General features: G+C 41.3%; 1 protein-coding gene across 1 annotated transcript in view; it reads left to right on the top strand.

Moving 5' to 3' along the window:
- Positions 1–14,225, top strand: part of TRPC4 (transient receptor potential cation channel subfamily C member 4) — a 164,989-nt gene that overhangs the window by 63,706 nt on the left and 87,058 nt on the right. Inside the window, exon 2 of the mRNA XM_075491999.1 lies at positions 1,516–1,920. Within this exon, the coding sequence (XP_075348114.1) occupies positions 1,543–1,920 (378 nt within the window). The 5' untranslated portion in view covers positions 1,516–1,542. The remainder of the gene's footprint in view (positions 1–1,515; positions 1,921–14,225) is intronic.

Raw genomic sequence — 14,225 nt, forward strand, 5'->3', positions numbered from 1 at the left:
GTACTTACCTCTCATCACACTGCATAAGGAGACTGGAACAGATGAATTGCTATGTTCCTCACAGTGTTTAGTTAAATTTTTGATGAATCAAAACCTCACAATCATAAAATTACATATTATCTTTTCTAAATTAGGATCTCAACAGAGATTTTTTTTTAATGCCTGAAGGAAATGGAGGAAGAGGCAGTGGGTTGCTGCAACTTGCATTGTCAGCTGAGAAAATTACAAGAAACTACAGTTCTTTGATTAATAAGCTGTTCAACCTCTAATTGAACTACAGAAGGAAATATTTTTTGTGTACCCTGTTCTTTTAAGTCAAATTTTTCTCTTCCCTTTTCCCTCTTTTCCTTTTTTTTTTTTTTCCCCAGGTAGAAGATAGAGCCAGGAGAAAGTTATCCTGTTAGAACGAATTATTTTTGCGAAGTCCTTGCACAAAGTATACAGAGTAAAAGCAGAGGCATTAAATGCTTTATTATATGTAAGACTTTAGAGTTGTTTTATAGTTGCAGTGTTTCAGTATTAATTCTAGTTTAGAACTGAATAGTTCAGAATCAAAACCATGATTATTATTTACCAGTCCTTGGGAATTTATCTCATATGGGTTTTGTTTTTCCTTTTAGGTTCTGAATTCTAATTTATACATTACTAAGTGCTGGTTGGAAAAGCTTTTTATATGAATGGGTTTCTAATAGCATATGAGACTGAATCAAAATCTTAGTAGGAAAGCTCACCACTGAGCTACGCAATCTGTGCCTGCTACAGATAAGTCAGGGTACTTCAGCGGCAATAAGAAGACATAAATGCTAATAACTATTCCAACTCTAACATGTTCTTTCTGCCCAAGCTAAAGAGATGGATAAGGAGGGCTGTATTTAGTTGTCCACACACAAGCATTGAGTGATGCCTGGGTTGTGTAGGATATCAGAGATATTTGCATGGAGATACCAAATATGCACAGGCCTTGTGAAAGACCCAAGCCATGCTGGAGTGCAGATGAGATAACTGGTGCATCTCAGAGAGGCCTGGGTACCTTAGATGGGCAACTGAACCAATCTCTAAGTGACATAACCACTACCACAATCAAGCTTAAAAGGTGTAAGTGCCGTGTAGTCCACTGAGCAGCAGCAACTGTGTATGAGCATATTCTTAAACTGTGGGAAACATGAGGTAGTGGAACTTAATGAAGAAATTAAGGATGAAGTGGAGCTACACATTTGGTGCAAACTACATTGTATCATATCACCTCATGCTTGCCACAGGTTTAAGGAATACATACAAGCAAATGGTATGCTGACAGATATGCTTTGACTTAGTAAGTTGCAACAACTTGGTTATATGCTTTGGTTTCCACGTTTTGCTGGTGAGCTTAAAAGTTCTATCGATAGAGGCCATTTGTACTTGTTTCAATGTCGCTTTTTAGTATGAGTTTTAAATACTTATATATTGCAAATATTAATTTGGTGCACTGTACTCCCAAAATATATTATTGATTTAATCTTTCTTTTCATATTGCAGAGACAAAGTATTAGAATGGCATAAAATATGGCCCAGTTCTACTACAAAAGAAGTGTCAATGCTCCCTACAGAGATCGTATCCCTCTTCGTATTGTACGGGCAGAATCTGAACTGTCTCATTCAGAGAAAGCCTATCTGAACGCCGTGGAGAAAGGAGATTATGCCAGTGTAAAGAAAGCTTTGGAGGAAGCAGAAATTTATTTCAAGATCAATATTAATTGCATTGATCCCCTGGGAAGAACTGCACTCCTTATTGCAATTGAAAATGAGAACCTTGAGCTCATTGAGCTGCTCTTAAGTTTTAATGTATATGTTGGAGATGCTCTGTTGCATGCCATACGAAAGGAGGTAGTTGGTGCCGTGGAGCTGCTGTTAAACCACAAGAAGCCCAGTGGGGAGAAACAGGTATGTGCAGGATTTTTTTCTCTAGGTTTTTAGTCTGCTCTAATGAAAAGAGAAGAGTTGTGCAAAGGGAGTAAGCAAAAAGAAAAACAAAACCAACCATCATCCTTGCACTCAAGTATTTAAAATCAGAAAATCAATTACTTTGATGCTGTGTGCATTGTATTGATTTGTGTTTAGACATCATAGAATCATAGAAACATAGAATGGTTTGGGTCAGAAGGGATCTTTAAAGATCATCTAGTCCAACCCCCTGCCATTGGCAGGGACATCTTTCACTAGACCAGGTTGCGCAAAGCCACATCCAACCTAACCTTGAACATTTCCAGGGATGGGGCATCCACAACTTCTCTGGGCAACCTATTCCAGTGTCTCACCACCCTCATTGTAAAAAATTTCTTCCTTAAGTCCAATCTAAACCTACCCTCTTCCAGTTTAAAACCATTACCCCTTGTCCTGTCGCAACAGGCCTTGGTAAAAAGTCTCTCTCTGTCTTTCCCATAAGCCCCCTCTATATAATGAGAGGCTGCCATAAGGTGTCCCCAGAGCCTTCTCTTCTCCAGTGAACAACCTCAACTCTCTCAGCCTTTCTTCATAGGAGAGGTGTTCCAGCCCTCTGACCATTTTTGTGGCCCTCCTCTGGACCCACTCCAACAGGTCCATGTCTGTCTTGTGCTGGGGACCCCAGAGCTGGCTGCAGTACTCCAGGTGGGGTCTTACCAGAGCAGAGTAGAGAAGGAGAATCACCTCCCTCCACCTGCTGGCCACGCTTCTTTTTATGCAGCCCAGGATATGGTTGGCTTTCTGGGCTGCAAACACACATTGCCAGCTTATGTCTAATTTTTCATCCACCAGTATCCTCAAGTCCTTATCCGCAGAGCTGTGCTCAATACCTTCATCCCCTAGTCTGTACTGTTATTGGGCATTGCCCCAACGCCGGTGCAGGGCCTTTCACTTGGCCTTGTTGAACTTTATGAGGTTCACATGGTGCCCACTTCTCAAGCCTGTCAAGGTCATCTCTGTCATTGAATCAAATCTGCACAGGTCCGCAAGGTTTATCAGTTTAATGTAATTAAGTCACATGAGGTCCAGCTTCCGATAAGAAAGGGTAAAAGCATCCTGCATCCTTCTTACCCCCAGCCTGACTAACAAGGTTTTCTACTTACAGCTGAGTGAATTGTTAACTGCTTTCTGTATAAAGCCAGAATTGGGCTCACATTTAACCGATCACACACAAAACCCCCTTCTTGGAAGACTGTGCAGTAAGAAAAGTCAAACTTCTTCAAGTCAGAGCTTTGTGTCCATTATTAACTCACTCAGAAAAATCTGGAAGTTTATAAAACAGTTAGGTTTTGCTTGTGAGACCTCTGACGTAGTAACATTATTCCTGCAGATGTTAGTGGGAAATCCTTGATCATTCAAAGACGCAAATCGTTCCAAAGAGAATAGTGGTGGTAAGATGTAGTCCATTTTAATTAATTATGAAATTCCCTTTAAAGTCAATGAAGGTTTCAACCCCTCCATGTGGAGGTCACCATCTCCCAACTCAGCAGGGCAACACTGGGAGACATGACTCAATTGATCAGAACTTCAGCCCTGTCTCCAGTAGTCGTCCATCCTACCAAGTACAGCTAAAAAGGTACAAAATCCTCTCCCTTTCTCCGTGTCTTCTCTCAAAGGAAAAAATCATTACATACAGTCTCATTCATGATAAATGTGATACCTCCTCTGCTTCCCCTTGCACTGCCTTGAGACATCTCTAGGAGGTTGCTAGCCTCTTGTATATCCTTCCCATTTTAAGAAACTAGCAGAGGCAGGATAACATAGTCCATAAATTCTGATATTCCTAGGATCTTCCAGGAAGAAAAACCTTAAAAATAGTTATAATGTTGTATAGTATTTTCATCTATTTCAATTTTCATGTATTATAGGGGCTGTATTAATGTATTTCAATGAAAAGTATGTTGAAATGATTACAGCCCTTTCATAGATAATGCATACAATACACTTTAATTACAGTATAATGTACTTGCTATGGATAGAATTGCAGATAATAGGTAAAGAGTATAATTTTTGCTGATAAAATAACATGAATTCTATGCTTTTTTTGTTATGGAAAGAAAGAAATATAGTAGGTCTTTGTACAAATGTGTGTGTCTGCCTTCGCTTCTAGACAGTAAAAGCAGAGCTCCTTTATAATGACAGCAGATTTATGTCAGAGAAAGGGAAGAAAACTAGATTCACTTTATGTTTGGCTCGTTTCATTATTTTTCAACATACAATGTATGGGAATTTCTCCATGCAATGTACCAGGACCCAAAAGGCTCAGTGCATGGTCCCTGTGCCAAGCCAGTTAACCACCTGTATCTCCATTCTCCAGCCTCTATAGTGGATGTTGCCATTTGCAGAGCAGAGTTCATCTCACTTGGTGGTAGCCATCCAAAGCTGTGTCTCATCTCTGATCTGGCTGCCTCGGCTCCCCTTACCAATGGAGAAAAATTGAGATCCCTGGAGAGCAACTCATGCTGTCTTTCTGAATTACTTGTCTTACGACAGCATAAACCACTTTTTGGGCTAGCTAGAGAGAGAGACTACAAATTTACTTTACACTAGCTGCCTAAATTTCAGGCTGTTCTTTAGACTTTTAGGACTACTTTTTGGTATGTGCCACAGCTACTGTAATGGAAATGCTTGAATACAAATAGTTAAATTTGTTTTAGGTGAGCTTTGTGCTATAGCAGATGAAGGATAGGCTTACTTTTTGGGTGCATACTACAGTGTTAAATTAGCCATGAACTGCTTTACTCCAAGCTAGAGGTTAGCTCTCTGGGCTGGAGATTTAGCACGTTGTTTCAGTGCCACACTCCACTGCTAGCTGGTATGAAGAGTGCTGCTTCCCCTTCTCTTCCTTGGTTGCCCTTTGGGATAATAGTGTTAACATCCTTCTCAGATTTAGTGTGGTAAAGTGTTTTACAAAAGCTAAGTTATATTCTCTTTTCACAGCTGCACTTGCTGAGGGTCTTCCCATTACTGTAAAGCATGAAGAATAATCATGAATCATTTGAAACAAAGACATCGCCTTTTGTGTCTGTACAAGGCTAGGCTTGCCCATTGCAAATGCAAATATTGCTTTCAAGCCTGTGCTTGCAAAAAATGGCCTTTAAACAAATTGATTATTTACATGTGCATGCCATTGTTTGCACTGGGGCCCCAACAACCATTAAGCTTCTATGGGTGTCGTATATGTAGATAATCACATTGTTTCATTTTTAGGAACAGGTCACGCTGAAGAGAATGTAAAAACAGATTACATTTTTGCACTAAGCATTTTGCTGCAATGAAGCATACAATTGTGAATACTTAATATAACCAAAAGGACCTGCTGGCTGAAAAATCATTACAATAGGCTAAAGATATGAAATGTGGATGCTTAGAATTATGTACTAAAATTTATGTTTTCAATGTTTAGACAGAAAGATACATTTTTTCCCTGGAGAATCAGGTTCCTTTTGAAACTCCATTTCAGGCTACAGCTTGACTTTTTTGCTTAGTTTTTATTTGTAGACATTTGCCCTGTTGTTTAGATGATAATTCATTTTCAGACTCTGTGCTTTTAATAACATGATATCTTTGCTTGTTTGGTTTTCCTTCTTTGTGTAAAGCTAGTCATATGTGGTAAAATCCTGGCCCCCTGAAGCTAGTGGGAGTTTTTCCATTGATTCAGTGAGGTCAAGATTTCACCCTTTTCCTGGTTTTTTTATTGCCCCTGATGAAAAGTTAGTCACAGAGGAGACGGATGATAAGGAATAAGAAAAATGTGTGTTCTAAATACTGTCAAGCTCAAGAAACAGTTTATATTCCCAAATATTTCATTAGTGATGAAAGTTATGAGCATTCAAATGCAGAAAAAAACTGATATGACTCATGATTTACAAGTAAATGAATTTGCACTTGCTATTTTTTTGTATTCGCGAGATTATATACTATGTATGATGCATAGCTAATTTCAGCTTCACCCACATACAATAAAGTGATTATATTTGTAAAATGACAGAATTTTTAAGCATAGGATTTCCTAGATAATTCAAGAGCTCAATGACAATGTCAGAAAGCCAGAAAAAAGTGTCCTCTTGTATCAACAGAAAGCTACAGCTCCTGTTGTAGGACAGTTGAAATGTGTCTTTTGAAAGAATTGATTTTTCTCCAAAATTAATTCTTTAAACATCTAAATGTTTAAAAAGAAAAGGGGAAAAAAGGTAAAAAGATGTTAATTCTGACCAAGAATCAATGCGTTTAGTTAAAATAATATATTTTTGCATTTTTTGAAAAGTTTTCCAACCAATATCTTGAAAATTAGGAGATGCCACTGAATCTTACTCTGTAATACTTCCTCCTCCTCCTCAAAAAAAAAAAAAAAAACCAAACCAACAAACCAAAACCAAAAAACAATGGTCAGATCTTATTAAAGTTATATAGAAACTCTCTAGTCTATTGACCACTCAGCTATTGGGCTCTACCTAATAAGCATGCATGATGTGCTTTGCATTTCAAAGACCACATGGGTTACAGTGGTTTTAAGCTGATTATCAATATATGGATACATCTGGTGCCACCTGGTGACTACAGATGAGGCATGTATGTTTAACAGCTTTGAATTGTATTTGACTCCTGTTACTCAGTTTGTGAGTGAGGTTTTTGTGGTATCCATTAATACAATTCAGGAAAAGGTTATTTTGTCACTTGCATTATATTTTCTACACTTTTTAGCTGGACCAGCTGCTAGAGCACATGTAAAAGAGGATGACACAAATTAAGGTGAATGAGTTGAGGAAACTTGTCCAAGTACTTTTAAATTACCAGTTCTTGAAAGCCATATGTCCTGAATTATCTGCCAAGTCACTTGTTGCTTACCCTGATGGATAGTTGAATGCCAAATTAAGAGGGAAAAAAAGCTGTTCTTTAAAATTTAGTATCTGCAGAAAACATTTTTGTCTTGTTAAATTGCATGCAGCATCCACAGATGGGATGGGGGTTAGGTAGCATAAAAAAATGAGTAGAATACCTTTATCTAAATCACAGTGTGCTCTACTGCTTGAGGAACCCAGGCATCAATCTCTAGCTGGGTGGTTGACCGCCTAATGTGCATGTATATTTAGGGAAGACTGAAGCAGAGGTGTAGCTGTCTTCTAAGGATGCTACAAAGCACATAAGTGAAGCTGAAGTCTCAGTTCTTAAACTTGAATCTGTGTAGCATTGTATTAGCTGACAGTCTGGATTTAGGGCATGGGAACCTGACTGCAATGTTTACAGGCATTGCCTGGCTAGCAAAAGCACATGGCACTGCTTTTATGCCTCCCTGTTCACTATTAGATGTCAATCTTGTGATACCATGGGTATTTTTATAGGTGGACACCCTAGAGACAGCTTTAGGCAGATGTCTGAAAAAAATACCATGCTAATGCCAGACTGGCATTTGCAAACATAAAGGAATTTCTAGACGGGGGAGAACTTTAGAACAGGGAGGGAAGTGATCACAGTGATATGTCCCTGGTTCACTCCTTCTGTGGTGTGGAAGTCAATTAATGTGAAAATACTGCTGGGCATGGAGGGAGAGTCATGGTAAGAAGATAGAAGCTGGCAGACTCCAGCCCCTGCTGCTTTCCTCCAGTCAGTTTGGAACTGAAATGTTAGTAGCCATCAAGGCGGTTTTTGGAGGTAAATCTCCTATATAGCAGATTACTCAGTCTGTGGGTGCTTTGGATGCATGGATCAAATGTCATTCTTACACTGTCTTCCCCAGAGGTGCTGGTGTCCCCAGTGAGACTTCTGTCCCTGTCCCCTGTCCAGATGGGTTTCTCTGTTAATGGGAAGATCTTTCCGCCTGTAGTGCATCAGTTCCTTGTACATCACTTCTGCATTTCCAGGGTGCCCCAGCAAGGCACATGATATCTAAATTTTTCTAATCTCTTGTTTGGTCAACATTAGCAGAACAGTCAATGCATAAGAGTCAGTGCATACTTTCTGATGCCTTGGCTTAGGAAACCTTTATAAGAATTGCTTCAATTAACTCCACCTATGCAAGAATGCTGTGAAATGTGCATCTCATTTCCTGAAGGGGAGATGGAAGGTCTTTGGGATAAACTTGACTCCTCTCTCTTTTTGTGTGCTGTGCTGTCACACCACGTGCAGAGAAAAGAAGATATTGCTGGCACAGGGCTGGAAGTAGGAAGCTAAAAAGAGACCATACCCACTTCCTGCACCTTTCATAGCTTGTTCACTCTCCTGGGACAATCAGTAAGGTCACATCACAAACTACTTTATGAAAAATTCCTGTCTTCTGCTTTTTCATGCTAAGAAATGTTATACATGTTGAATTTCTCCATCTCACACTTGCAACCTCTGCTGCTTCTGCTTGCTCACCCGCACAGACTCAGTCACGGTCCCTGCCAGTCAAAGTCAAACCAGGAAGCCAGACCTCAGCTTCTTCAACATGGACTTCAGACATTGTTGGCCTCTAAAAATACAAGGCCATGGCATAGACAGTTTTATTTCATCGGTTTTCATGCATTTTCCTGGCAGTGTCTCAAAGGCCCAAGAAAGGATAAATTCAATGCATTGGCTAAATATTGGGAAAAAAAGTATTTATTAAAGAAAAAAATTTCTTATATTTTCTTATAAGAATTCTTATATTTCTAAAAAATTCTTATAATTTTCTTATAAAATAAAAAAAAGAAACTTAAAAGGTACAGACAGACATTTCTGAAGGACTGAAAGGCAGCATACTCCTTGGTGAAGAGCCTATTGCATATGGGTACCAGAGACAGGGTAAAGGAGTCTGGCATGTGGTTAGGAAGTGGTAGAAGATACTGATACCTGAATTAGCATCTCAGCACCTTCATGAATTTTTACTGCCTTTTCAAGGCTAGAAGTTAGTTAAGATGAGGTTGGACTAGATGATCTTTAAAGGTCCCTTCCAACCCAAACCATTCTATGATGCTGTGATGCTAAGATAGAGATGATCACAGCAGGGATTGCCAATGCCACCTGGTTATAGTGGATCTGGAAATGTCCACCCACCCCAAAGTAAGATATATTCACTTTGCAGAATCCTCTTCTATCACCTCAATTCTCCCCGTAATTCCCATGCTTTTACAAGCCTGGTTAGCTACCATTTTGGTTGCACTCAGAGCTATGGATCAAGTTTCTGATTTCACTACCAGGTTCTGAGACTCCCTCAGGAAGAGCAGGAGGATAGTTACCATTTTCTCTCCAGACAGATGGTGAGCAACCCTTCTTCATCAGTAGTTAAGGGCCTCTTTAATAGCCTCTCTGGTCATGGTACACTTTACAACTGGGATATTCCTGAGCAGCTGGGTGAAAGGGATGGTATGTTTTAGCCTTTATCTCTGAGGGAAAGGACTGAAATGAAAGAGATGAAAAGTTTGATGTAGGGGATAAGGACAGCAAGTTGTGATTATATGTTTTTATGTTATAAGGAAAATGGCAGCTGGAAGAGATGGGTGAGGTGAGAAGTGGTAGGTAAGAAGATGGCAGCTCTGATACTTTGCACACTATATGTGAATCCAGGAATCTAACTCAGCCAAACATATCCTAATGGCGCTGTATGCCACATGCACAGTACTTGCCATGGACATTTTAGCCATGTGTGAACAAGAGGATTCAGGACATTCTGGAGTTCCCAGGTCCCAGGTTGTGTGGTGGCAGCATCTTCTCCCAGGGAGGCACCAGTACATCATCCCACATCTGAGTGTTGAAAGAACTAGCAGAAAGCTACAGGGAGGTCTGGACAGCCCCCTGATCTGGATGACAGGCAGACCAGCACCTCAGAGCTTGCTCCGGCATTTATGTGCAACTCAGTGTATTAGCAGCCACTGTGAACTCCCCGCACAGGAAGAGTTATCCAGGTGGATCAGTAGGAAAGCTTGCTGTCTTAGGTCTTTGGGGAGAGAGGGGGCATTATTTTGCTGTTACAAGCTGAAGTTATATTTTATAAATCTTGATGCATTTAGCTGATTGATAATTATTTGCAGTGGGGGAAGGCAGAAGAGAAGAGGAGGTGTTGACAATACAAGTTGTCTGTCACTTGAATCTACTGCATGCAATTGTCATAAGAATAAACAATGATTGATCTTTGATTGCCAAAATGTGTCTCAGCATCTGATTTTTTTTAGCAGTGTTGCCATGTAGTTTTGGAGAGAATGAAAGGATGTTGGAGAACAGCCAGGAGGAGGGAATGGTCCTGTGTGACGATGTGTCAAGGAAGTTGTACACTATAGTTTCTAGGCCACTGGGGCAGGCTGCTGTGTGGATGTTCAGGCACTCACTTAAACTATTTGGGAAGGGACACAGACAGGAAGGCTAGACAGTTTTGCAGGCAAAGTACCTTCAGTCTGGCAGCATTCCCAGAAAGAGATAAAAAGTCTATAGTGAAAAGTCAGGAAACAACATGAAAGCAGCACAGAGCCTAAAGAGTAATTTTCTTTTCCTGAGATGCTGGCAGCCTAGATTCTGCACTTCTGACAGAGCTCCTATCTCCTAGGAAATTCCCCACATGCGGCCTCATGACTCTTTCATGTCTCTTAGTATCTTTGTACTTCTTGAAACTGCCCTTTGAGGAGTCCCAGGGTCCTGAGATGAAGCCAGTGCTCTTCTCTGGAGCTGTGCTCATAGCCCAACTTCAGTCTCAGTCAGGCTCCTCTTAGTACATGCAGAGCTTTCAGTCAGCTTCCATCCATTATTTTCCTTCCAAGCCTCGTGCGAAGATAATTTTCCGCACCCTGTATTGCCCCACCACCAAACAGTGTTCATGGGGAAGCTGCTATGTCGGGGTTGTACCTCCTCCTGGTAACAGTGTGGGTCACCATGGAGAGGACCAGGGAAATATATACAGTTTGTAGGCCCAGCACACCCACAATGGACTTTAACTACAAAGATGTTGGACTTGTTGTTTTAAGATGTTATTTCGAATTTTCACCTAGTTACGGAACTGGGACTTATATTGGTGAAGCAAGGGCAGAAAGAAAGAGAAAGATTTTATGAGCACTGCATGATGCCTTGTAGTTTTTCTTATCTAAAACTCTTTCTGCAGTAACTTTGGAAAATATCAGTCATAATCACTTGTGTAAAGCTCTTCATCTGTTGAGATTAAAGCATCATTTTTGTTTTGAAAATGTCTCCCACAGAAGTTCATGAACTAAGTGCCTTTTTTGAATGTTCTGATTAATGACAGTCTAGCTAGTAATAAGTATGGAGGAGGCAATGCAAAGCTATTTTGTGGGGCTTGAAGTACACAATCTTGAAGTGGAATGTGAGGACATGAAGTTGATTCTTCCCACTCCTAGCTGCCTAAGTGGGTAGCTGAGTATTTTTTTCCCAGTGGCATCTGATTAATTAGAATTTTCTGACAGGTTTTAAAATATTGATAGGAAGAGATGAATGCGAAATGCTGTGTAGGGGATATTTCAGTTTATTGATGAAATAGATATAGTAGCCTATCCACATGTTCAGTCTTTCATATAATCATTTGGGCACATGAAAACAACATGTAGCTCTTAAGGAGAGGTGTACCATAAAAGTGGAGATGACTAATTGCATATGAGATGGAGATATAGATTTACAAAAGTATTGTTCTTTGACGTTTTAGAGGGATGCTGATTGTTTTCACATTCAAAAAAAGCTGTACGTAAGTGTCATTACGTCCTGGCAATAAACCCAAATTGTCTGTGTTTATATGCATCAGAGGTAGGGTGGGCGGCTGTGTAGAAAAACCTGTGACAATTACTAAAGAAAGACTCCAGAGGCTGGTATGCTGGTGCCATAAATAGAGCTGCTGGGAATTTCAGTATAGAGGTAAGCAATGTGTACTACAATATGCACCCATCACCTTGTAACAAATGCTAAATCATAATATTCCAAAGTTGAAGCAGTGGCAAAAGAAGCATGCAAACTATGGGGGAACGTGATAGTTTCTTGACCTGTACAAAATGATGAGTCATTTTTTATTGGCAACATAAAAAAAAATCTGACTAGGAGGATCCTTATGAATAGATTCCTGACAGGTAGTGTTATTCATGATGACTTACACCAGCTGTGAATATAATCCTTCATTTTAGCAGTTTGCAGAAGTTCAGAAAACATTGATGATGATAAATACAGATTTAGTTCAAAGACAATTGGTGAAACAAACCTCTACCCAAACTTTAAGTGTTATAGATTTGGAATGATTAAGTGGTTTTCTGTCATTATTTGCTGGCTTTTTCACACTTGTTTTCAGCTCATGCTGCAAATGAAAGCACTTTTTTACCACAAGGAGGTAAGTGCAGATTAGCGATAAACATTTGAAAATCTAAAGTAAATCAAAATCTTTAGAAAATCTAAAATAAATCAAAATCTTTAGAACGTTAATGCAAAATGAGGTCTGTGGAAAACTCAGATTTCTTCTCAAGACGTCAAATTTTCAGTGCTGCTTTACTTTCCCTTCTTTTCATATTGATTGAGTCCCGATTTACAGCACTCACCTAAGTTTACAATCAGAATAACAGAATCACAGAATCATGTAGGTTGGAAAAGACCTTTAAGATCATCGAGTCCAACCGTAAACCTAACACTACCAAGACCACCACTACACCATGTCCCTAAGCACCTCATCCAAATGTCCTTTAAATACCTCCAGGGATGGTGACTCAACCACTTCCCTGGGCAGCCTGTTCCAATGCTTGATAACCCTTTCAGTGAACTAAAATTTCCTAATATCCAGTCTAAACCTCTCCTGATGCAGCTTGAGGCCATTTCCTCTTGTCCTATCACTTGTTACTTGGGAGAACAGACCGACCCCCACCTCTCTACAACCTCCTTTCAGGTAGTTGAAGAGAGCGATAAGGTCTCCCCTCAGCCTCCTTTTCTCCAGGCTAAACAATCCCAGCTCCCTCAGCCGCTCCTCATCAGACTTGTGCTCCAGACCCTTCACCAGCTTCGTTGCCCTTCTCTGGACACGCTCCAGCACCTCAATGTCTCTCTTGTAGTGGGGGGCCCAAAACTGAACACAGGATTCGAGGTGCGGCCTCACCAGTGCCAAGTACAGGGGCACGATCGCTTCCCTAGTCCTGCTGGCCACACTATTTTTGATACAAGCCAGGATGCCATTGGCCTTCTTGGCCACCTGGGCACACTGCTGGCTCATATTCAGCCAGCTGTCAACCAACACCCCCAGGTCCTTTTCTGCCTGGCAGCTTTCCAGCCACTCTTCCCCAAGCCTGTAGCGTTGCATGGGGTTGCTGTGACCCAAGTGCAGGACCTGGCACTTGGCCTTGTTAAACTTCATACAATTGACCTGGGCCCATCGATCCAGCCTGTCCTGGTCCCTCTGCAGAGCCTTCCTACCCTCAAGCAGATCAACACTCCCACACAACTTGGTGTCGTCTGCAAACTTACTGAGGGTGCACTCGATCCCTTCGTCCAGATCATTGATAAAGATATTAAACAGAACTGGCCCCAACACAGAGCCCTGGGGAACACCACTTGTGACCAGCCGCCAACTGGAGTAAACTCCATTCACCACCACTCTTTGGGCCCAGCCATCCAGCCAGTTCTTTACCCAGCGAAGAGTACACCTGTCCAAGCCATGAGCAGCCAGTTTCTCCAGGACAATGCTGTGGGAAACCGTGTCAAAGGCTTTACTGAAGTCTAGGTAGACAACATCCACAGCCTTTCCCTCATCTACTAGGTGGGTCACCTTGTCATAGAAGGAGATCAGGTTGGTCAAGCAGGACCTGCCTTTCCTGAACCCATGCTGACTGGGCTTGATCCCTTGGTTATTCTCTACATGCCGTGTGACAGCACTCAGGATGATCTGCTCCATCAGCTTCCCCGGCACCGAGGTCAGGCTGACAGGCCTGTAGTTCCCTGGGTCCTCCTTCCGGCCCTTCTTGAAGATGAGCATCACATTAGCTAATCTCCAGTCAGCAGGGACCTCCCCAGTTAGCCAGGACTGCTGGTAAATGATGGAAAGGGGCTTGGTGAGCACATCTGCCAGTTCCTTCAGTACTCTCGGGTGGATCTCATCAGGCCCCATAGACTTGTGAGTGTCTAAGTGGTGCAGCAGGTCACTCACCATTTCCCCCTGGATTATGGGGGCTCCATTCTGGTCCCCGTCCCTATCTTCCAACTCCAGGGGCTGGGTACCCAGAGAACAATGGCCCTGCTATTAAAGACTGAGGCAAAGAAGGCATTAAGTACCTCAGCCTTTTCCTCATCCTTTGTCACTGTGTTCCCTTCCCCATCTACTAAAG

Source organism: Mycteria americana, chromosome 1, assembly GCF_035582795.1.
Source record: "Mycteria americana isolate JAX WOST 10 ecotype Jacksonville Zoo and Gardens chromosome 1, USCA_MyAme_1.0, whole genome shotgun sequence".
Taxonomy (NCBI): Eukaryota; Metazoa; Chordata; class Aves; order Ciconiiformes; family Ciconiidae; genus Mycteria; species Mycteria americana.